Source organism: Macrobrachium rosenbergii, chromosome 14, assembly GCF_040412425.1.
Source record: "Macrobrachium rosenbergii isolate ZJJX-2024 chromosome 14, ASM4041242v1, whole genome shotgun sequence".
NCBI lineage: Eukaryota > Metazoa > Arthropoda > Malacostraca > Decapoda > Palaemonidae > Macrobrachium > Macrobrachium rosenbergii.
This window is the reverse complement of record NC_089754.1, coordinates 24,021,274-24,047,412: the sequence shown is the minus strand read 5'-3', so window position 1 is coordinate 24,047,412 and position 26,139 is coordinate 24,021,274. Positions and strand designations below refer to the sequence as shown.

General features: G+C 37.4%; 1 protein-coding gene across 3 annotated transcripts in view; it reads right to left on the bottom strand.

Annotated features, from left to right (window-relative positions):
• Positions 1-26,139, bottom strand: part of Pdk1 (Phosphoinositide-dependent kinase 1) — a 72,485-nt gene that overhangs the window by 30,081 nt on the left and 16,265 nt on the right. For 2 of the 3 annotated variants that reach the window (XM_067116106.1, XM_067116107.1), the window contains exons 4-11: positions 20,305-20,385; positions 17,598-17,640; positions 14,660-14,815; positions 10,066-10,210; positions 9,089-9,195; positions 8,687-8,840; positions 5,365-5,461; positions 4,710-4,862 (exon numbers count right to left, since the gene is read on the bottom strand). In XM_067116106.1, the coding sequence (XP_066972207.1) occupies positions 4,710-4,862; positions 5,365-5,461; positions 8,687-8,840; positions 9,089-9,195; positions 10,066-10,210; positions 14,660-14,815; positions 17,598-17,640; positions 20,305-20,385 (936 nt within the window). Of the gene's footprint in view, positions 1-4,709; positions 4,863-5,364; positions 5,462-8,686; positions 8,841-9,088; positions 9,196-10,065; positions 10,211-14,659; positions 14,816-17,597; positions 17,641-19,936; positions 20,041-20,304; positions 20,386-26,139 lie in introns of all 3 variants that reach the window. The other variant, XM_067116108.1, reaches the window with a different exon arrangement.

The window sequence follows — 26,139 nt, the reverse complement described above, 5'->3', positions numbered from 1 at the left end:
GTAGATACTGCAATGACCTTTTAAGATGGAAAGGTTCTAATTCTGAGGTCATGAGTAAACTCTAATGATGACCTGTCTTATCCATAAAGCAATAGTAATTTTTGACATTTTTGCTTCTTTCTCACTAGCTGATAAATATAAACATACTACCCCTTTCTTAAGAGCTTTGGTCTTCTTAAAACTCTCACAGGGCAAAACCTACACTGTTGAAGAGGGAATGCCAAACACATGAAAGATGGGGATGCATGGAAGTTGACTAGGTCTTGGATGCAAAACCAAGTACATTACTCAGTCCTATGCTGAGCCAGTTCCTGGAATAAGAGATATATTTTGGGATGATGTGTAAGACACTAACCCTCCTAGTAAAGGTGGAGGGTACCAAAAACAGTCATTTATTTGACATCTATAAAACTGTTTTTTTTTTCAAAGGTTCATACTGTGGATTGTGCTTAACTTGCTGGAGAACTACAACAAGGTGCTATGAAGGTGGCTGACAAAGTCTAGACAGAATCTTGCTGAGACTAATCTATAGCCCTTGATTGCAGAGACAAACAGTCTCTTGAACATAAATGCAATAGAAAGTCAGCTACTTGTGGAATAGTAGTATGGAGTAGATCAACACTCCTACTAAACCAATCACAAAATACTTTCCACTTTGTTTGTCGCAGCCTGGAAGTAGGCTACTTGGCTGGACTGGCAAAGACTTGGGCAGCTTCTGCCAAAAGAAAAACCTCTCTTTACAACATGCCTGTATCCTCCAATTATGTAAACTGAGGACCACCATTCAGGTTGAGGGAGTTATTCTGGCCATTCCAGAAGCTGCCACTGGCGGTCCATTAACAATGTTGTGTCTGGGCACTCCAACAACTCATCTTGAGGGAGCTGTTGGAATGCCCAAGTTTCTCTAATTCTGGTCTTAACAAGAAGGGAGGAAACACACAAACTTCCAGACTTCCCCATGCAGCCATAAAGGTGCTGCTTACCCATGCCAAGAGATCCAATAGAGCAGATCAGTAGTTTGGAAGATTTTTATTTTTATTGAGCTGAAAGGCAAAGATATCCACGAGAAGGGTGCCCTATAACTTCCACAGTTCCATGGCATATGTCTGGATGTAGAGACCACTCCACTAATAGTACCTGTTTCTCCCGGGGATGAAGCAGGGGAAAAGTGTTAAGTTTGTCTCCTATGCCCCTAAGTAGACTACTAAGGCGGAATTGTCGGACTTAAACCTACCAATTTGCCAGCTACCTGTTCCACAAATCCTGGAAGTGCTAAGAAAAATGCCTGCAGCTCCAACAGGTTTACATGCTTTTCTGTGACGTCTTGTGACCACTGGCCTGAAACGACTTATGTCACACAATTGGGAACCCCAGCCTTTCTTGGAGGTACTGGTTAGGCCTTGAAAAGGAAGAGATAAAAGGCACTCTTACAAACCTTGTGAGAGTTAGAAGGGAAGAAGAAAATGAACACACTATCTTCATACATGGCAAGTAACTATTTTGCACCTAAGAATATTATACATACCACACTTTCATTTAATTTCTTTCTCTATCTTCATATCACTGTACTGCACTATGTCCACACAAGCAGTAGAAGTTTAACTTATTGTTTAACACATGGCCATGGAAATATTCATTATATAATTATCATGTACAGTATACAATGCTGATATGTACTTTATCATTATATTTTGGGTGGGCTGTGCTTTACGTTTTGGGATGCAGAATGTTTGCTCATGCCTTTAGGTCACTGCAATTTTTCCATTCTATTACTGTATCAACCTCGGATATATAATCAGCCATCACTTCGAGTGATACACATCTCTAACTGCAGCTAAAGCTGAAGTCTGCTTGATTATATGTTTACATTCATGTCACTGGCTATAAAAATTCTGAGCTGTACTACAATTCATGCATAATTTTACACAAATAAGCATTAAGAGTGATTCATATTCCAGTATGCTATGTCTAGTAATGGTAATAACCTAACTTGTTCTGGAATCATTCATATTCCAGTATGTTATGTCTAGTAATGGTAATAACCTAACTTGTTCTGGAATCAATCATTTTGATTACCCTTTATGTCATTTACCTATTACTTTCACCTAGAAATAGGTTCTTATGTAGTTCATACTGGTAGTAATTATTTAGTACCAATTACTCAGAATTATAGTCAGTGAGTGTAGTCTTGAAAAGGTAATTACCCATGTAACATTGTATAACATTACTAATGTTAAAAAAAATAGCATAGCAAAGGCTACCTATGCATAAATCACTGAGATATACAGTATATATATGGGCTAATATATATATATATATATATATATATATATATATATATATATATATATATATATATATATATATATATATATATATATATATATATATAATCATGTGTGCTATAAAGCTGCAAAGAATAATACATGATCACCAAGCAATAGGGTATTGTACAATAAAATCAATGCAGTTTAATGCTAATTTACAATACAGTATTTTACAGAAAAGTATGCATGAAGATTGTTGTTGCTCTGGCAAAATTCAATAAATTTGTGAATGCTTTGTATATGCTTGAAACGAGTCTGACAAATTGGTTCAGGCTGAACACAAAATTGTGGGAAAACTGTAATTACAGTACTTGCTCATAGCCACAAAAAACTTGTGCTATTCCAAAAGCATGGGCCAAATAGGTCTAATCATTACACATGAAATTTGTTACTGTCAATTACTTGTTTCTCACAAGAACAACTTATGTCAGTAACAGATAATGTTTAACCCTTACAGGCTGGGCTAAAATGTGTATTAAGAACACACCTAGACTGGGAAAACTTTAATGTTAGCTAGTTTTTAAAATAAGACATATCAATGGAAAGAGGAAGATATGCAAATGCACATGGTATACAAAAAATAATCTAAAAAATTTTCTGTACCAGTCCCAGTATATTGAAAGTGAATATTTCCAACCCTGTGAGGGGCCTCTTTTCCACGAGACTCATAAAAATATAATTTTGCCAAGCTAAAAATGGTTTTTCAAATAATTTCTTATTTTATTTTGTAAAATTACAATTGCAGCTCACACAATATCTTAACAGATAAGAACAAAATTCAGTAACAAATTCTGATTACAGGCAGTCCCCAGTTATCGGCAGGGTTCCATTCTGAGGGTGTGATGATAACCAAAAATCGCCGCTAACCGAAAAGTGCCAATTTTCGGTTATCAGCAACAATAAGCGGAAATTGGCGATTTTCGGCACCGAAAATTGCCGATTTTCACTGCTAGACCAGCATCATAAAACTGGATCGCCGTTAACCGAGCCCACCGTTAACTGGGGACTGCCTGTATATTTATGATAAAATATTTGAGATGTACTGAGATGGGGAGATGCAGTACCTTTTAGTAAGTTATACATGTTTTTTATATTATTTCTTTGCTTTGTGCTTTAGTTTGCAAAATTACAATTATAGCTGACATACTATTGTAAAATATAGGAACTAAAGCCAACAGCAATCCCTGGGTATATTCATGAGCAAATATATAAAAGATATCCTGGGATAGGGAGGTGCAGAAGATTCCCCCATGAAATTTCAAGTCACACTGCAAGCCATTTATGGCCCACTGAAGTGATTTGAACATTTTTCCACCAAATTCGTTCAAACGCCAGATCGAACTCTAGAGCTATTATTATGCCTCACATGATCATGCCCATCCAGTAAGGCTTAAAACTTCATTATAGGATGCAAGTTTATAATTAATGCATGGCATTCCTTGGTGTCACATCTACTTCAATACCATGAATTATGGTAAACTTTGTCCTGAACTACATGTACTTTTTCTTGTAGTTTGTGATGGCTACTAAGAAAATCCATAAACTCAACTTCAGAGATAGAACTGAACTTTTTTTAACTTACTGCTAAGAACAAACACAATATTTACACTAAGCCTGCTAAACAGTACAGTTGTTTTAGGTATCAGTTAATTAGACTTTTACTATAAATTCATGTTATGATACAAAGATGGTGTAATGACATTACACGATATATCAGTGTATATACAGTCATACACTTGGCAAATTAACCCCTTTGTTTGGTAAATTAACCCCTTCGCAAGTCTCGTTCTTATGATGTATAAACATACGATGCTTAAGCACACCAATGGAATCCAGGTTGGATTGCTTACTATGCAGCAATACAATCTACAAGGGTTTATGTGAGAGAGAGAGAGAGAGAGAGAGAGAGAGAGAGAGAGAGAGAGAGAGAGAGAGAGAGAGAGAGAGAGAGAGAGAGAGAGAGAGAGAGAGAGAGAGAGAGAGAGAGAGAGAGAGAGAGAGAGAGAGAGAGAGAGAGAGAGAGAGAGAGAGAGAGTAAAATACTTGTTAAACAAAAGTTACAAAGCAGAATGAACAGACTTTACAAGCCCTAACATGAACAACTAAAAATTTACCAAAAATTCTTATGAGATAATGAAGGAACAGTAGAAAAAGAGATGAAAAAATAACATGAAAACTCAAATCAACTTGCTCCCATCATAACAAGTGGTACATACAGGAGTGCAGCCAGGTGTGAGGAGGAACTTTGCTTATTTACGAGTATGATGTCACAAGCCAGTTTTCTGTACCTGCTCAGTGATTTGGCGACACAGCTTTGCTACCTGCATGATAACCTTGAAAGCTAAGCTTAAACATTTTCAAGTTTGTAACAAGATAACTAACCTCATTGCCAACATCTGGCATGAATGGCACTATCTTTGGTGGTGTTAGTAGATGCAAGGACTCAAAATCCATCTTCACAAAGAGAGGATGACTTCTTATACTGGGGTAACCATTTTTATCCTTTGCTCCTAATCTCTTATCTCCTTCAATAACCTGAAATAGAAAAAATTGTATGAAGTGCTGCAGTGCATTATGACACCCAAAGAGATTATGATAGCCAAGCACAATATTAAAAATACTGAGAGGAATAGAAAATAAACAATGAAATAAGAAACACAAGTGATACATAAGAGGTCTGATAAGTTAAAGCTATTAAGTTTATCTCTTGCAAGATTCTGAGTAGCTCAAACATGTTTCAAAATTTTTTTCATTATCTGACCATCCTTTACATTTAGATCTTTGCAAATTATACCATGCACCACATATTGTAGCAGAAATAACAGTCTGACTGTGACATGGTCAATTTATATTCATTGAATGGTGGAATATCACAAAGATTTTCATTTAGTAAACCATAGTTTTCATGGTACAGTAGATATTCGTAAGTTCAGCACACAGCGTAAAACCACCATTTACTGACATAGAATTCATTATGTAATCAATGTCTAACTTTAAGAATCTAACAAAAGAACAGCTAATCTAAAAAATACATTACCAGTATTTTTTGAACGAGGTCCTTTGCTTCTTCACAGAAACCCTCTGGAAACTCATATTCTAACTTCAATATTTTTTGAAATATTAAGTACTCACTCCTGAAATTTATAATAGGAATGAGTTAGGATATATCAGTGTCAGCAATGTCACTATGGCTAAGTTTTTCATATATTCCATGATCATGACTTACTAGTCAACAGATACTATTGTATAGTCACTGTACACTAAATTGGACCAAGCCACTCCCCTCTAGGATAGCTAAACAACTTCATATCTTACATTTGTGTTACTACGTTCTCACTCTACAATCAGACCGATTTCTTCTGTACAATAATATTAAAAATAGAGAATATTAAAATTTAAATGATTTCAATACATTAACACCAAAAATGTTAACCATGCATCACAAACAGTCGAAGTCAAGGAAAAAAAGCATTTCCAAATGAAGCCTAATCATTATTTCTTTGTTTTGTAGCAATACAAATCAAACAGAACATAATGGAGCAATAGGTTGCTGAGGACAAGAGAACTTTCCTTTCTGTTTTTCTAATTATGACTGTGATGTTGATACAGAAGCCAACATTTCTTTCCCTGCTCATTGAATTAATCTTATCTTTTCTCTGCCAGTATTTTTAGTTTTAATAGCATAATCTCAGTTATTTTTGCTTGTTATGAACACTGCAGATTCCTCATGGTGTATATCGGGACTGAAGTTTATGTTAGCTTTAACAGATATTTCTAAGAAAATAACATATTCATACTTCTGCTGAATCACAGACAAATGCCCAATGCAGAAACTTCCACATTTGCTCATAACACTTACAGAGGTTTATCAACAGTGTTTACAATCTCCTACATACATTGCACCATTTGCCTATCTTGCTTCCCTTCCAATGCCTTTCACAGCATCTATCCAGCTCTTTCTCTACCCTAACAATTCTAATTGTATGCTCTTTTCACCAGCTTATCACTCTGTATTCTTTTCACATGAGCAAACCATCTCAAAACACACTGATCCATCCTTCTAACCCTTTTACCAAGTCAATGCATTATCATATTTCTTAACCTTCCAATTCTTATGCTACATACATACCAAGTAAACAATTTGTTTCTACGGCTCTTAATGTTTCTTTTACTTGCATTCAGCATCCAACTTAACTATCATAAGAGCTGGCTCAATAACCCCATCACACACTCCAACCATGGTTCAATGCATAAGGGTGTTCTTCACAGAAGGGTCTCAGTAATCCAAGACTTGAAGCTTTGCTACTGCTGATAAAGTTAAGAAGCCAGAAGGGTTGTATTTTATCAGATTTCATGAGTGGATATTTTTAAATTCAAAATGTCCCCATCCCATAAAAGGTTAGACTTTGGAAGCAAGAGTGCTGAAAGGTTATTTATCCTCCCCTCCTGCTTCATCCCATAATTCATCAGGCATGACTTCAACCTCTGGAGTTTCTATGAGGAAAGAATGACCCTCACCTGAGATTAGAGAGGCTCTTTCTATCCCTGATAGGCATCTTCTCTCAGATCAATATAACCCAAGGCTCCTCGAACCCTAAATAAGACACTGTTTCAACAGACCTGGATGGCATCCACTTGTTGGAAGCCGTAGGTTCTTAAGACACTCCACTGGCTGAACAAGATGAAACTACTGTTAAGAGAAATACCAGGATGTATTTGTGATGTCTTCAACCTGGAAAGACATCACAAACCACAAAAGCTTGTTGCAGTTCTAGAGAAAGGGCAAAACCCAAAACTGACAACTGTTCGTTGAAGCCTCAATGAACATCTTACGAGATGTCAGAAAGAGAATAAGAGGCAAAGTGTCAAGTAGGGGATATAATAGTTCTATGTTGCCAGTGATCTCTTTCCCTTCAGATCTGATAACATCTCACTGTTCTTCACAGGCTCAACAGCAACACTCGGGTAAAAAGGTTTTGTCTTGGAGATATCCACTAGTCTTTGCTTCAACAACCTCTTGCTTTTGCCCCAGTCTAGTCCAACACCCCAAAGATACCATCATGAATTCCTGGGACTTACAGATTGGCAAGTAAGGACACTGGAAGCCATAAGCACTTTCCAGAGAACTTCCCAAAGAACATGAGGAGTGTTTCAGCCTTGGAAAAGTGGATTCTTTCATTCCAGAGCAAGCCCTCATTCTAATCCTTATATTGGTTATTCACAACCTGCCAATATCTTCTAGAAGAGAGATGCTACCCTGGAGCATCTTTGTCTCATCCCCTGACAGACAGACTACAGTAACTTGGTAGGAAGTGATATGGAGGCACCTCGGGAAATGATGCACAAACTGGAAAGTGTTTCTCTGCAAGGATATGCCAACCAGTTTTAGTTCCTAGTGGGAAGGCATTTCATTTCATAAAAAGCCTCAATCCCCTTCATAAAAGTCAAATGAAACCTACAGGAATAAAATGAAACATACAGAAACTCCCTCCTGCAAATTTACCACTCCTGTGAGGCTTCAACAGCAAGGCCAACAATCATCTTTCCATTGAAGGAGGCACAACGAGCAAGTCAACAGATCACACATCAGAGGTAAAAGGAGTTTAGATGCTTCTCCTACACCTTAATATTCTCCCACTTCACGCTCCCTGCAGAAATGGAGGTTTTGGGAGAGGTTACTAAGTTCCCATTCTGGAGATGAACGCTCCCCTTATTTGGGGAAGAAAATAGAGGCTTGAGAAGATATAAAACCCAGCTTTAACACACACACACACACACACACACACACACTCAACATGTCAGAAAACTGAATGGGCATACAAAGGCCTTGAAAAATTTGTGAAAGGTTGTGAAAAGAAAATCCTAATCTATTATTCAACTATTTCCTGAACAATGAGGTAGTTTAGAAAGTGTATCCATCCAAATAAACTGGTTAACCCTTGTTAGCTTTTGTTACAAATAAACCTGTTTATTTTAAGAAATAGGTATTCTACATTTCCCTCACTTGCGGGATGAAATTAGGTTGATTTTAATACTGGTTCATACCATTTTTGTTGTAGATTTTGTGACGGAAATGCCATCATTTCATTACTAGTAAATCTGCATGCGACTACATAACACAAACATTGTACATGAACCAATCAGCTACCTTAACTATGGAAAAGAGATATGGCCATGAAAGAGGGGCTTAGCTTCCAGACAATTTAGCTGACAGTGGGTACAAGAATCATTTCTTAAGTTCAGAATGAATTTTGCTAAACCAAATTATTGTCAATAATTAGGAAACACTATGTACCAATTAGTCCTGTAAAAAAATGTGCAAGACTTTCAAAACATTTCAACATTCTTTTTATAATTACCTCGATCTAAATGGAGGGAGACCTGAAACCATTTGATATATTATGCACCCTAAAGCCCATAAGTCAGATGATGGCCCTATTCTCTTATTCTCTAACAATTCTGGCGAAACATACTGTGCAGTACCAACAAAACTGTTTTTCCGTCCTCTCCCATCTGTTGAAAATATATTAACAATTTTATACAGCACACACAATATGATAAAATAAAATTTAATACAGTACAACAAAAACTTATGAGTTCTTATAGTGATAGACAGGACTGATAAATGAGATCACAAATGGTATACATTTTCATTTTAAAGAACTGTAATTCATATTCATGTATTACATTCACATTCATGTATTACATATGTTACCAAAACAACTTATAACCCAAAACTAAGAAAAATCTGCAGCACTTACCATCTACACCATCTATTTCCTCTTGTGTTAGAATTTTTGCAGATCCGAAGTCTGTGATCTTGATGTGCATCTTCTCATCTAATAGGATATTTTCAGGCTTCAAATCTCTAATGGAAAAAAATAACCACATTTTTATTATATGCTGATCTTGGGCAAGTTGTGGTAAAGGCTGTTTAACTTGAATTACCCGAACAAATAAAACCCTGTTGTGGTAATGGCTATACAACAATATTTATGAGCCAGTACAAGCTATCTCTACAGTAGATGTTCAAATCGCTTATTTCTAAATTCCATTTCATTCCAGTAGTATAACATTTTCTCTTACAATGAGCAGTTTCAAGAGATTTTAACCTTTTAATTCTAAAAAATAAATGGATATTCTGGGAAAAAGACTGCTAGCTACACACCCTGTTTCATAAGACCAACTGTACCTAGTGCTTAGAGACAGTCATCTACACAATAATCTAATTACAACTAGCACTATTTTACTTTACTGATCAAATGAGAAACAGTATGCAGTAAATAATGATCTCATTTACCACATATTCAGCTCTCCAAAAGTCTCAACCAACCAGACCAGTGCTAAATAAAACTTTTATAAAATATTCTGTTGGATCACTGAACAATTAAACTTGGCACCTCAACCTCTGGTTCCAATTTTTGCTATAACACATACCACTTATCCACTCAAGGCCATGGGATTCATTTTATACACCCTCCTCCTGTCACACTCCTTCCAACGAGACTGATTAGTCAGCACAAGAGGAGTAAGTTACATTAAGCAATAACTCCTTTTTATAACAAACTTTAAAGGTCCCATTTGTTTCAGCTTCTAATGGTTCAATGTCCTCTTGGACTTTCCCTTCATATTCCTTTTCAGTCTTCCATCAGGGTACTTGTCACAAACACAAGGCATACAGACCACTTCATTAAATTTAGCTTATAGCAAGCAAATTACATCTAAATGAACAACTTACCTGTGAATGATATTCAGTGAATGGAGGTGTTCTAAAGCCCTTAGAATTTCAGCAGTGTAAAATCTTGTGCATTCCCTGTCAAAATTGCCTACCCGTTGTATGAGCTTTAACAGTTCCCCATTTGGACAATATGTCATAACAAAATCTGAACTTTTAGTTAAGGTAAATATTTTACTTTCCTTTAATAATGACCATAAAGAACAATCCTATAATTAAGACAAAGAACAGGATATATTTCTATAACAGAATGATACAAGAACACCAGGATTTCCAAGTTACACATGCCTCAGCACCTATTTTAATATGTGAGAAAACTACAGGAGGTTGCTTGAAATTCTTGGGGCTACCAAATTAGTTTGCTGGGTGGCCATGAACATGACTGTTGCCTGTATCCATTTAACAAAGTGTATCTACTACAAAGATGCTAAGAGAAAAAAAAAAAAATTAAAGATACTTAATAAACATTTGGAGAAACTTGTAGGCTACTGTATGGACATGTGAGCGTGTACGCAATGGTCTATTGATTTTGTCTGAGTGAATAGCTCTGAACTTTGCACCTAAGGTGAGGTTTTTCTCCCACTTTCAAAAATATTTTGGTTAGTTGTGTACATTAGCAAAATGTTATGAGACAATCTAATATCAAAAATATTAAAAATCCATCATATAAAATATCATGCAAAATATGTGTGCATGTACTTTAGTATCTGCATTCTTTGCAACCATTTACAGCTGAATATATTAAAATGAAACAAGAAATACTCAAAAAAAAAAAAATATGATTTACGCATAACGAAAAACTAAAAAAGCTGATATTCACATAAAACCAAAGAAAATATATTTTACAACATTCATAAATGAACACCTTTTGAAAAAAATTCCACATATCCCACTGCATACACTGAGCTTAGCCCATATTTATGGTATTTGAATGGGCCATATACTTTAGTCTTTTGGCTAAAAAAGTGTTACCATTCTTATAAATATATTCATAATCTCCTGTAGTAAAATTCCTAGCCTTTCATGTAGTCTGGACAGTTAGCTGTGAGAAATCAGCACAGTTCAGAGGCAAGGATGTAAATGATAAGAAAAAAATATTGAATGAAGAGATTTACTTAATTTTTAAAATACTGAATTTATTTCCAAAAATCATTACTATATTTATAATTAGCCAGCTTCACATTTTTCGTGGGAAAAACTGAACTAATCAACAACCATGAACTGGCTGAGTTGGACTCATAAGGGTACAGCCACACTGCAAGTGGTGAGCAGCGTGAGTTGCCACTAATTATGAAACTTAACCCTTAAACGCCTGTTGGACGTTTTAAACGTCGTCAAAAATTGTCTGTCGAATGCCGAGTGGACGTTGCAAACGTCGACTGAAAATGCTTTTTTTAAATATTCGCGGAAAAATAATTATAGGCCTAGTTTGCGGAAGATTTCAAATCACGCACCTTGGCAGATGCTGGGAGTTCACGGATCCAGGTGTTGTATTGTTTTTGAGCGTCACCCAGACGCGCATGCGCGAATTCCCTCCTACTCACGCCAGATAGCATCAGCATCGGACCTTGCGGGAGCGATATTTTGACGCAGACATGTTTTGCAGAACTTTGGCGAGTGTTTGCGTATTCGTGCTGCAACAGGACGTTTGTAGATATGTCACAAAGGCGTCAGGACCGTGAAAGGCGCATACTGCCTGTCGGAAGTGAGCGTGTGAGGCGAGTTTTAGACTGGGATGCTGGAGAAGGACCCAGCAACCAAAGTGAATTTTAACATTCGGTCAACTTTGACTCGACCGAAATGATCGAAAAACGCATCCGTAAGCCATAATTATTACATTCGAGTAACAATCAATCATTTACCTTCATTTTGCAACAAACGGAAAGTCTCTAGCACAATATTTAGAATTTTGGTGAATTTTTGAAAAAAAATTTTCCTCCGCTCCGCACACGCGAACTCCGCTGAAAATCCTCTCATTTCTTGCGTCAGCTTGCCATAATTCTTTTGCCATTTCATATTATTCGTTACATAAAGTGTTATACACCAAAATGTGCGCAATTTCATGTAGAATACAACAAAAAATATATCATTCCTTTAGCTCTTCACAGTGTTTTAATATTTACATCGAAATCACGATAACTGACAAAATTTTAACATTCGGTCAACTTTGACTTGACCGAAATGATCGAAAAACGCATCCGTAAGCCATAATTATTACATTCGAGTAACAATCAATCATTTACCTTCATTTTGCAACAAACGGAAAGTCTCTAGCACAATATTTAGAATTTTGGTGAATTTAAAAAAAAAAAAAAATTTCCTCCACTCCGCACGCGAGAACTCCGCTGAAAATCCTGTCATTTCTTGCGTCAGCTTGCCGTAATTTTTTCGTCGTTTCATATTATTCATTACAAAAAGTGTTATACATCAAAATGTGCGCAATTGCATGTAGAATACAACATAAAATATATCATTCCTTTAGCTCTTCACAGTTTTTTAATATTTTCGCCGAAATCACGATAACTGACAAAATTTTAACATTCGGTCAACTTTGACTCGACCAAAATGATCGAAAAACGCATCCGTAAGATATAATTATTACATTCGAGTAACAATCAATAATAATTCTTATATGGTTGGTCACATGTGAGGAGCAGGGTGATTTGATGCCTCGCTAAGCCTTGCCACAATGAGGCATGTTTAAAAAATACATGGAGTTCCAAGTGTCTTTCTTTAGAAGAAATGGGTTCTTTGAAGTTTGTTACAGGTTTATTCAGCCTCTCAGCAAGTTTGCTGAACAATAAATCAAATGACCCTTGGCTTGTACACAAATATTCATAAAATTTATTATTGTATATTCGAGACTGTTTATATATTTTGTTAAATTCACTCCATTCCATTTTTTTTTTTGTGTTAAAATCATGCATCCACTTTTTTCTACTGGTATTTCATCTAACTTTATGGCAGTATTTTCAAATAAAAATAATTTTAACAAATTTGATGATGACATGTCTGCACTGATGATCAGCAGTGCGGCCACACAACACTCTGACATGGCCGCTTTTCGCTAAATGGCACCTTGCCAGTCGCCGTGTGTAGTGTGGCCATAGCCTAAGAGAGATCTGAGAGCTCCTAGGGTTGAGATCAGCACTTGAATCTAGGGCTCTGAGAAATACTTGGATTTGTAATCGTAGGGATTAAACCCTGCTAATAATAGAATAGAATAGGACACAGAGTTTTGGCCAAGGCCAAGTGCTGGGACCTATGAGGTCATTCAGCGCTGAAATGGAAATTGATGGTAAAAGGTTTGAAAGGTGTAAAGGAGGAAAACCTCACAGTTGCACTATGAATCAATTGTAAGAAGAGGGCAGAAAAGTACGATGGAAGTAAGAGAATATGACCAGAGGCACAGTAAAAGGAATGAAAGGGGCTGCAGCTAGGGGCCAAAGGGAAGCTGCAAAGAACCATAAGTAATGCCTACAGAGCACTGCATGAGGTGTACTGACAGCACTAACCCTCTACTGGATAAACCCTGCTAATGAAAGTAAAATTTAATAGTTTGTAAGAGGACATCAGATGCTCCTTGCAGGGACTAAGCATTATCATTTCTGAGAGATGTAGCAGGGGTAAAAATACCACTTCTTGGGTCTCACTGCCATTCCAGCAAAATTTATGTTTCTTTATTTCTATATTTTCCCCCCATCCCATTATTCCCACATTGGGTCTCACTGCCATTCCACCAAAAATTTATTAGATTTCTTTACAGTACTTTACTTACTGAACTCAACAAACATCCATGTTTCTCTGTCAGAATTTCACTTTTTCCCCACCACTGCTTCCACACTTATAGTGCTCATTTTTGAAGAACTTGCCTTGTTTTTATATTAACAGATTCTTTGCAACACACAACTTCTGGGCTGCTGGGTACTGAGGACCACTATGTTTTGAAAATCATTTTGATTTTGGAGCTGCTATACTTCACAAGTTCTCTATGAATACCAGTTTTGGACTTGCCTCTGACCAGTCATTAAATCATTCTAAGTTTTATAATACACTGACTGGGAATTTTGGTTAGGATGGGAAAAATAAAAAGTGTAGTATGTTCAGTGTTGTCTGAAATACAAAGAAACAGAAAATATGAAGAGAATGTGCTATACTATGTGGTGCAAGTTTAAGTTTGTGCAAAGGAAAGTGCTAAACCTTGAGTAATGGGCCATAAGTCAGACTGGCCAGTTGTAGACAGGCCCATTTACTCTAGTGGCCAGCCTACTACCTCCATAAACTTTTCCACATAAATCTTTAATAATACATTCATATCACAACATATCAAATACTATCATTAAAATACCAACATGGTAAGAAACAGAGGGCAACCATCGACTGGTATGATACACTTCAGTCATTAACTACTGCATATATATACTAAATACAAACTCAAAAGTTTCAGGAATATACTGTAGTAGTAGAATAAAGTTTTGACATTAAACATGAAATAAAAATTATCATCCTTATGCATGCTATAAATACTGTAAACTGCAGTAATAAAGAATCAAACATTATAGTATACCAACTGCAGGTGGAGTGCTAAAAAGGATACAAAGCTTATAATCCCCTTGGAATGCATACGATAACTTTACAAAAAATGGAGCGGATGGGTTCTGGTTACTATTCAGAATATTCATAACATCCTTCTCTCTCGTAATTTGCTGTACTTTCTTCTCCCTTATTATCAACTGCTTTTCACACACTTTCACTGTAAAATTTTAAAAAATCATAACATTATGACTTCAGATGCTGACAATTTTCATGAAATAAAGTAATGGAACACTATTACAGTATATCACTTGACCAGTTTTAAACTTAAAAAATGTTTTCAAAATAAATACTCATCACAATAATTATCTGATGGGGTGACAAATGAGGAATGTACATAGAAAACATTTTTTCACAACAAATACCTATCAGAATATTATCTGACAGGAGTGATAAATGACTGTAAATAGAAAACACGTTTTTTTCAAAACAAATGCCCATCAGAATATTATCTGAAAGGGGTGACACATGAGGAATTTACATAAAAAACTAATTTTTTCAAAGCTAACACCTATCAAAATATTATCTGAAGGGGGTGACATATGATTAATGTACATAGAAAACAAATTTTTTCAAAACAAATACCTATAAGGTCATTATCCGAAAAGGGTGACAAACGAGGAACGTACATTGCAAGCAAATTTTTTTTACAAACAAATACCTATCAGAATATTATCTGAGAGGAGTGAAAAATGAGGACTGTACATAAAAAACAATTTTTTTCAAAACATATCCCTATCCGAATATTATCTGAAGGGGGTGACAAATGAGGAGTGTACATAGAAAACTTATTCTTTTATTCTCAATGGGTGAAAGATTCCTGCCAAAACTCAACTCTTCCATCTGGAACTTTGATCTAAAGTCACCACAAATGTGAGCATTCAGACACTGGGAAGGAAGGACTTCAGTGTAAGGCAATACACAAAGAAATAAATTACTTTTGAAAATGACAAGGTTTTACCAGAGTCCCATTAGTTGGAACTTCACCCAGTTTCATTCTTACCAAATTCCCCGACGATAACATACTTTTATATATACAGATGAATACAGATTTCAAAGTCACCCATTGCTAACTGCCTCCCTTTCCATGTGTCTGGTGAACTATTCTCAGCCAACAGAAATCTCCAGACTTTATTTCTCTATTCTGGTACTCTTGGTACAGCAGTTTTCATTGTCATATTTGGTGAACAGTAGGTATAGAAGTTCTTTTTCATAGTTACAGTCCATTCATTTTCCTCCTCCTGCTAACTTTCAATTTTGTTTATATAATTAGGGTTCCATCTATGTTTAAAGTTTTTAGGTGTGTGTTTCATGAACTTCCCTCATTCCTCTTGATTTGTGTTTGCTTTCAGTGTTCATAAATTCATGCTTAATACTCTTTGCATGATGTTTTATAAATTTGCTCTTACGTATTTGTTGTATTTATACCTATTTTGTATACTGTTTTACTCTTTATGCTTAACCCTATATGCTTACATATTCTTTTGGGCTTACCATCTTATTTCTGTTCAACACTTGATGATGCAGAGTAGGTGTACTGACTTCCCTAGTAAGTCATGTCATGCATATATGGTACAGTACATCCTTTATTTAATTAATTTAATTAGCAAAGAGGTGATTCACGAAATTAATTTTTCCACCATTCTGGGCAGCATTAAATACCCTTCAATTTTAGGTATTTTACATAACATATGAGGAATTAGCTACAGTAATAACCATTCCATTTTCTAGTTTGCACCATTAATTAGGTATTAACTATGGTTACACTTGTGTTAGTTGCACTGCTGAAATACTCAAAATTATTATAAAAAAACTTGGAGGCATAATTCTTGACAGCAGGTATCTTATCAGCTTCACAGCCAAGACTCTTTTGCCATTACCATCTCTTATTTTCATTGGCAATGAAGCTCATATGAGGTAAAGGTTCATCAGCACCTTTAGTTATATGTTACTTGAAAGCCTTTTGCTTATCCATTCAGATATAAAATTACTACAGACCTTGCCTCAATGGACAAACATAGCCCAGGCCTAAGCATTTAATGCCTGACATAAAGTCTTCATTAAAGGCTCTTGTATGGAATTCAAACAATTAAGTGTTTCCAGTTATCCATGATAACTGAAAATAATTTAGAAACAAGAGAAAAGAAAAGACGTAACTTGTATTTGGAATCATTACCTACAATGATAAATCAATGGGTTCTTTATGGTTCTTAAAGGCTGCAAACATACAGACTCCTACCAGTTATAACAGCATACCAGTATCAACTGGTCTGCCAAGGCAGAGGGAGAAAATGAGAAAATTTTGAGGCTACTAAAAATCAAGTAAAAAGAGGACGAACAAAAACTGCAAAGAGAAATGGGAAGGATCGTACAGAGGTGTAAATGAAAAAGAAACTGCCCTGCAAGAAGAAAGAACTATAGAAAATAGGAAACTGAGAGGCATGCACCCTTATCCCCACCTGAAGATGACTTCCTGTTACTGCTGGTAGCAAGACCTTCACCAAACAAGTTTGCAGTCACCCCCTTTAAACCTGTCAACTAAAATGACTGAATACGATTCTGAGATGAGATATTACTCACATGGGGGCAAAGGATGCTCACTTGAGAAAAGAGCTCCAGAATTCTTATGCATCCTGTACACAAGTAAATTAGCAACCGTCTAACCACATCCTTTTAAGCACAAAGAATGACATAAGAGATTTGTAAATTGTACAGACACCTCAGTTAATTTTTCTTCTTTATACATCAGGTTATATCTGTATATCAGCTCTACCTTTACTTCAAATACCTTATGTATACTTGCATTCTTTACTGTTATTTTCTTGAAGTACAGAATATTTTTTTTTACTTCCCAGTTACCTTGTTTTTCTAATTTCTTACTACTGACAAAATTCATTAATTTGTTACAAAACAATTAACCAAAGTAATTACATCATACTTACCAGCATATTCTTGATTGGTATGAATATCCTTTGCAAGGTACACCTGTCAAATAAACAATACTTAATTAGGTATTTGTTCATGAGAACTATCACATCTATTTAAATATAAGAATTACAATAAGACCTTAGTTTTACAAAATATGAAAATTTATAAGGTAAATTATGATTAATTATTTGGATCCTTACCTACACTTAGAATTAGGTTACATCTTTGCACCTAATGGTGCAAAGATATAAGCTAACTTTAATAGTATGTAAGATTCATTCAAAATATTAACTTTCGAACAGATTCACTTTCTAACACAATACAAATTATCTATTAACACATACCACCATGAGTGAAGACTATTGGCTAGTTAGAAATAAGATAACTGTTGAAAGGGGTCAGGTAGTAATGCTGAAGGATCTGGATGTATAAGGACTTTGCCTTTGGATTTGGCACTTGCAAACTATACCTGACCTTTGCAGTCTTGTCTAGAGTACAATAACTTGTCACAAAACCCTGACTTCTCTCTCGCTCTAAAAGCTAGAGAGAAGTCCTTGCTTTGGTTCTGGTACTGATTCACCATACCCTTCTTTGCTTATTGATGCAGGAAAATATAGCTTGCTAGACAATCCTCACATGAATGACTTCTTGCAAACCATGAATCATAAGAGTACAAAACAAAATTTCTGCACACTAGATTCATTTAGGTAAGAGATTTTCAGCTAATTGTTTGCTCACTATGTTGTAAGTATTTTCAAAGCCTGCCTAGAGCATCAGCCTAAGGGCAAAATAACCAGCTTAGAGTTTGGCTTGAGCACCTAAACCAATAACCTGGTAGCAAGATCTTGAAACAATGTGATCAAACCCTTAAAATATAACTCTAACTCCAACAAGTCCAATTTAGAAAAAAAAAAAAATTATAAACATTTAACAGTTCTTGCCTATGGGCTGCTTAACATCTCAACTTCCAGATTCCTTCATGAATGCACTTGAGATTTGTAAGTTTGTTGGCTTAGATTAAGCCTATTTTATGGAAGCCCCTTGCCAAATAGCATGTCCTAAATGATATTAAGTAATGAAGGGCATAAGTTGGAGTGTGAACTTCTGAATTTGTCCAACCAACCACGACACAAGACATATACATGAAACACAGATGCAAAGTTAGCAAGTTATAATGTGTGTGAACACAACTTGGAAAGTTCTGAAATAATTTTTTAAAATCAAAATAAAATTGTTTGAACAAACCGAATACTTTCAACTGCCCACATTCATGGTTTAAGAATTTCCACAATACATTACAGTATTCTCCATTATAGATAATAGTGGTAGACAAGCAGGCCCATACATGTAGGTTGGCACATGTACCCTCTGTTCAAAAAGTAGCCCAAGGAAAAGGTTATAACTTTCAATGAAGGATCAGAAAGTTACAAGAAAGGTGGGATAAGGAGGATGGAACTAAGCATAATAAAAATAACATGCCATATCCCAAAAATCCAAGATCTTCCTTTCCAAACTGAAAAGACCCTAATACAACTTTGACTATAGCAACTACAGAAGCATATCCTGGCAATGTTAGAAGATAGCTTTAATGCTTCTGCTGAAAAGCCTCTGCTGCAAAAGCTTTGCTGGTTAACTTCCAGCTATGAAACTCGAACATACCCATATTCTTGAGGACTCTGCGGAAACAGGGCTGACGTAAAAGTTCTCCCAGTTTACCTGAAGACAAAGGCTTTGGCAAAACTGAAGAAGCTGCCTGAAGGCATTTCTGAAGTTCCTCAGGAGACGACCCCACCATCAGCTCAATGCAATCCAGTAATTTCTGACTCATCACGCACTAATCTAAACTTATTATCCCCTCTAGTATCACCTTCAGCAGCCAAATCCACCAAAGTAATGCAGAGAAATCTTCTTGCAGACTCCCTCCAAATCAGGAAACAGATGGGAAATTTCAATAAATCCTTTCTCAGCAGTGTTACTTCAGAGGGCATTTGAAACTAAAAAGTCTTCAGTTGACCCTCAGATTCCTGATACATATTCAGAGCAAATTTTTTACTAAACTCAGAATCCACTCATAGGGAAATTTACAAAAATACTACAAAACCTAAGCAGCTGTGGATGAAAATATGTAAGTGTAACTTTAACATCACCTAACAAGCTGTTGATGAAGAGATGTACGTTCAATGTTTTATAAAAAAAATTCCTGGTTCACTTTCTCAAAAAATCAGCGCGTTTTTTCTGTTTTCTTTCAAGTAACATTCACCCAGATAAATAGCAATCATTCAATATCCTAACTAAACAGTTCTATTGGTAATGACAACAAAAAACACTTAACTTTCATCTTTCAAGTGCTTACCTATGGTTGTTGAGAAGCTGGTCAAAAATTAAAACCTAATTAATCCAGATCATCTTAACTTGGAAACCCTATACGCTGATCTGGAAAGAACCTGAATCCGCAATCTGTCTGAATTATAGTTAAAATAAATAAGGATAAAAAATGGAGCAAGCACCTCACCTGCCAATTACCTATCAATAAAATGGAAGTTCACAACAAATTGTTTGAAACAATTAGTGGTCTTTAAAATTGTAATTCTGAAGGTTTACTGGGAGAAATGTACTGTAGTTAAATGTAAACTTAGCTGGCAATATCAATTTCCTTTGGAATACATAACAGATATTAAACCTAAACATAATATTTATACCAAACTAAAGCAAAATACTTACACTTGAAAAACTTCCTTCACCAATTAACTTCCCAAATATGAAGTCAAGGTCTGATCGTTTATCTCCTGTGCCTTTGGTTATCTGTAACAATAATGAAAATCATTTACATTAATTGGAGAACTAAAAATTTCATTGGTTTTAAATCATTTTAAATAGGCTACAATTACTATATTATGAACAATGTGAATATATAAGATATGAAGCTAAACTCCAGTACTGTACTGTAAAATGACACTATTGATTTTCCACCCTATCCTACCCTTCAATTTGATGGGACTCTGCTGAATGAGTCCGAAGCTCCAACCATACTTGGTATAACTTTTGACTCATCTTATTTATGAGAAACAGCTAATAAAACTGACAGCAAATTCCGCACAGAAGTTAGGTATTGTACTTAAGGCCTTATCTACATTATTGACAAGTGATAAAGTCAGTGCAACCTGTTTTAGGTCATTTGTCTTTCCTTTAGTAGAATACTGTACTCCAGTGTGGATGTCTGCTTCTGCCAGAGATTTATCTCTTTTAGATATAGTGGTTTGTGTTGGTAGGTTTCTGTGTCCTTACATTAGCAATTATGACCTGGACCATCCATCGGTCTCATTTGTCAATTTTTCTTAAGTTTTTTAACAACCATCTTTCACGTTCACAACTGATCCTTGATCCTCTTTTCCTGGTAAGAGTGACCAGATTTGCCAAAAAGCAGTACCAATATGCCGTAAATGTACCTCGTTCCCAAACCTTTCAGTTCCAGAGGTCCTTGATTCCTCACACCACTGCACAGTGGAACAGTCTCCCTGAGGATGCTGTGCAACTGGAACCTCAAAAAGTTCATTAAATGATGCAATGCATTACTACCCTAAAACAATTCTCCTTGTATTTTAGTAATTTACTTCCTTTTTTCTATTTATTTATTTAGTTAATTTTTCTTCTAATAACTGATCACTTCTTTCTGAATTTCCTTCCATTACTTCTTTCATTTGAACACCATATTCTTTGGAAGACAGAAATTTAAGTCAATGGCCTCTGTAAGATTGTTCCATATGAACAGGGTTCATCTTCTGAATAACAATAATAAATATAACATTTAAAAACAACAACTGATTTTTTCTTTTTGTACAATGCAGTATGCAACCCTCTAAAATTCAAGAAGACAATTTCCACCCGTTTAGGTAAGAAATTATAAGCTCCCACAAAAGATTTTCACTCTGTGTTGAAAGAAGTGGGTTTGATAGGAGGGACGGTTTTAGTAAAGTAACATGCATATACATAAAATTATGCCTTTCTTTTGACTCAAACCCATTACTTAATGGTAGCCTAAGCAGCTGTTAAGGTGAGATGGCCCCATATCATCCAAATATATTAACCATTACAGGCTGGGCTGAATGCACATCAACAATACCCAAGACTGGGGTATTCCTGATCTGAGGTGTGAGTGTTGTCATATACTATAGTCATTTATGGCCCATTCAAGTGACAGGAACATTTTTGCACAATTTCATCCAAATACAGTAAACCCCATATTCGCGGGGAATGCGTACCGCAACCCCCCCGAATAGCTAAGATCCGCGAATACTTAAAACCCCTCTAAAAACACTTAGAACTGCCTATTTTGATAGTTTAAACACAAGAAAACACCTCTAAAAATGCTTATACCTGAGTACTTTAATAGTTTTATCACAAAAAGTGCATTTATTCATGAAAATGATATGAAAATACAGTAATTAGTGAATATTTCTCAGTGAAAAATACCGGGCCTGGGCAAATTTTCCGCGAATAATGGGTAGATACATTCCACAGAGAAATCCGCAATATGTGAGTCCGCGAATCGTGAGAACGCAAATATGATATTTTCATAATAAAATAAATTTTTGAACATACTTACCTGGTAGTTATATATATAGCTTAAGTCCCTGACGTCACGGCAGAATTTCAAAAACTCGCGGCAATCGCCGATCGGTAGTCAGGTGAACCACCTGTGCGCCCTCTACCCAGGTACCTGGAACCATTCCAACTATTCCTCAGATCTTCCATGCCCCTAGTCTCTAGAGGGGAGGAGGGTGGGAATTTAATTATATATAACTACCAGGTAAGTATGTTCAAAAATTTATTTTATTATGAAAATATCATTTTTAAACATCTAACTTACCTGGTAGTTATATATATAGCTGATTGACACCTTTGGTGGAGGGTCAGAGACAGCCAACATTGTTGGAATTTGCTTAAGGGTTAATAAACCAACTTAAGGTCCTTACCTGGATTAAGGAAGCTGACTTCAATGAACTCCCCCTCATTATGTCTGCATTCCTTAAGAGATCCAGCGATCCACCCAGGGGGCTGAAACTCTCTAGGGGCTGTCAACCGGTGTATAACCTCTATGTGACTAGACCTCCTCTCAATACCCTTGTTCCGGGCGCTACCAAGGAACTTTCATCCCAATGATTGCGGAAGACTGCATCCAGTCTTCACAAACAACCATAAAAATTCTCAATTCCAAGGTAAGAAAAAGGGTATTGGTTTATGGGATTGTAGGGGTATTCCCCTCTCCCATTACTGAATTAGATGCTATAAACGGACACAGCGTATAGCAATCTTCGTATAATGTCCGGACTTGTTTTAGATAGTGGGAGGCAAATACTAACTTGCTTCTCCAGAAGGTCATGTCCAAGATACTCTGCAGGGACCTGTTCTGTTTAAGAGCTACAGAGGTTGCTACTGCCCTGACCTCGTGCGTCTTTACTTTCAGAATCTTGTGGTCTATCCCTCTACATTCCATAAGTGCTTCTTTTATCAACTGTCTGATAAAATAAAACAGAGCATTCTTCGACATCTGTACAGAGAGCTTTTTGACTGAGCACCAAAGCCCTTCTGAATTCCTTCTTAAGTCCTTTGTCCTATCCAGGTAGAGCCTTAGAGCCCTTACCGGGAATAAGACTCTCTCTCTCTCCTCCCCTGTTATGTCCGTTAGATTCGGAATCTCGAACGTTCTGGGCCAGGGTTGTGATGAGTATTCATTTTTTGCAAGGAAGCCTAGTTGCAGTGAGCAGATTGCCTTGCCTTGCCTAAAATCTATATTCTTGCTGAGAGCATGTATCTCACTAACTCTTTTTGCTGCGGCCAAACTGACCAAGAAAAGAGTTTTGATGGTGAGGTCCTTTAAAGATGTCCTCTGCAAGGGATCGAACCTACTCCCCATGAGGAACCTCAGGACCACGTCTAGGTTCCATGCTGGTGAGTTCTCTATATACAAATTTGGGTTACAGAGATATTGGAAGAGGACACATGGTTGTCCTTGCACCATCCTCTAAATACCTCCCACTTGGATTGGTATACCTTAATGGTGGATAACCTCCTTGTTCTGCGATAGCGCCAGCTGCCTCCTTCGAAAAACTTCTAGCTCTTGTGAGTTTTCCGATAGTCCGAAGGCAGTTACTAGTAGCGCTTGTAGGTTTTGGTAATATCTTTCCAAGTGGGGTTGTTTGAGTAGATCTACTCTCTGAGGTAGGCTACTCGGGATGTCCACCATCCATTCCAGTACCTCTGTGAACCAATCTCTTGTCGGTCAGTAAGGGGCCACAAGGGTCATTCCGGTCCTCTCGTGTGACACAAATTTTTTCAGTACCCTGTGTATTATCTTGAAAGGGGAAAACGCATACACGTCCAAATTGGACCAGTCCATCAGGAACGCGTCTATGTATGTTGTCTCGGAATCTGGTAAGGGAGAGCAGTAAGTTTCCAGTCTCTCCGTTCGCGCTGTGGCGAAGAGATCCATGCACTGATGTCCCCAAAGTCGCCACATGCTTCTGAAGACGTCTGATGTAGCGTCCATTCTGTTGAGAGGACTTGATTTTTCCTGCTCATAATGTCCGCCCTCACATTTTTCTCCCCTTGAATAAAGCGGGTTACTAGTTTGACATTCTTCTCCTTTGCCCAGAGAAGAAGTTCTCTTGCTGTCTCGTATAGAGATCTGGAGTGAGTGGCCCCTTGTTTGCTAATGCAGGCCAATGCTGTCGTGTTGTAGGCGTTGACCTGCACCTCTCTGTTCTCCACTGTGTTAGAACTCCCTGAGAGCTAGAAGGATTGCAGTTAGTTCTTTCTGGTAGATGTTTCACTTCTCCTGCTCTCTGGTCCAGGAGCCCGAAACTTGTTCTTTCCCTAGTGTTGCTCCCCAATCTGAATCCGACGCGTCGGAGAACAACACTAGGTCTGGGTTCCTCTGATGTAGAGAAAAGGCCCTCCTGGAGCTTGACGGGGTCGTTCCACCACTCTAAATACAGCCTTATTGGTTCCGAAATGGGGATGCACTTGGTCTCCAGTTCTATTTCCTTGTCCCCGTTCTGATTTAGATGAAACTGTAACGGGCATAGAATCAATCTTCCAGAGGAAAACAAACTGTTCTAGCAAGGAAAGGGTCCTCAGCAGACTCATCCATTCCCTCGCCGAGCATGTCTGTGTCTTTAGAAAGTCCTAAAACTTTCTTAAGGCTTGTCCCGTTCTTGCAACAGAAGGAAAAGCCTGAAAATCCTGACTCTGAATCTTCATCCTAAGGTACAGAACCTCTTGGGATGAGATCAGCTGAGATTTCTCTCTGTTTATCAGTAGACCTAATTCTTCGTATACCTGAATCGTGGTCTGAAGATCCTCCAGGCAGCGTGTGTGGGAAGGAGCTCTGAGGAGCCAGTCGTCTAAGTACAAGGAGATTCCGATGTCTCTCGTGTGAAGAAAAAACCTGCTACATTGGCAATCATCCTTGTGAAAATCTGTGCTAGACGCTTGATGCCAGTGCATCTTGCGTCCTGAGCTACCTCCACGTCTTGGCTTCTAATATCTTGACGCTTGATGTCCTGACGTCCAATGCCTTGACGCTTGACATCTTGGCGTCCTGTTCCTTGACGCTTGTCGTCATGGTGTTTCACTCCTAGATGCTTGACGCCAGTGCATCCCGCGTCTAGAGTTTCATTTTCACTACGTTCAGCGTCTTGAACCTCTGGACGTCTAGAAGCTTTAGTTGGACGTCTGTTATCCTTCTTCTCTACCTGGTTGTCACGCTTGCACCAGAGAAGACAAAGTCTGCTGCATATTTTGCAGTAAAGCTATCTGCGGGGCTTCCTGCTGTTGGGGACAGGCTGGGGAAGCCTCAAGTACGGGAATTATTTCCTCCTCATCGTCAATAATGGATCATGGAGAGGGTTCAGCAGACGAGTACCAATCCGAAGGAGGAAGAGGAGGATGTACGGAAGGCAGCACAGCGTCCACCACGCTCTTGCTGCCTGGTATCCTGACTACACCTGGAGCCTGTGAAGTCTCATCATGACGTCCCTCAATAGGTGTAACTTCCTCTTGAGAGGTCTCGACTCCAATGCCAGACGGCAGCCCCGTCTGCTTAGGCCGAAACAGAGAGCCCGAAACTGGAAAAAACTTTTCCCGTGGACGAACCTCAGAAATTTCTTGAAGTTCGGGTGCAAGGGGATGTGAAAGCACACATCCTGGAGGTCCAGTGAGGCCATCCAGTCGTGCTGTCTGACCGCTGCTAGAACCGATTTATCGTTTCCATAGCAAACTTTGTTTTCTGCACAAGGAAGTTGAGTGCACTCACGTCTAGCACCGGTCTCCAACCCCCTGAGCATTTGGGGACCAAGAATAACCGATTGTAGAATCCCGGGATTTCGGATCTTGAACTCTCTCTATGGCCTCCTTTTGCAACATCATAGACACTTGTTGCTGTAGAGCCTTTGCCTTGGTTCTGTCGTTGCATTTGGCAGAAAGGTCTATTGGTCTTGCTGCTAGAGGGGGTCTCCTCAGGAAAAGGATCTTGTACCCCTCTTAGAAGCCCTTTGT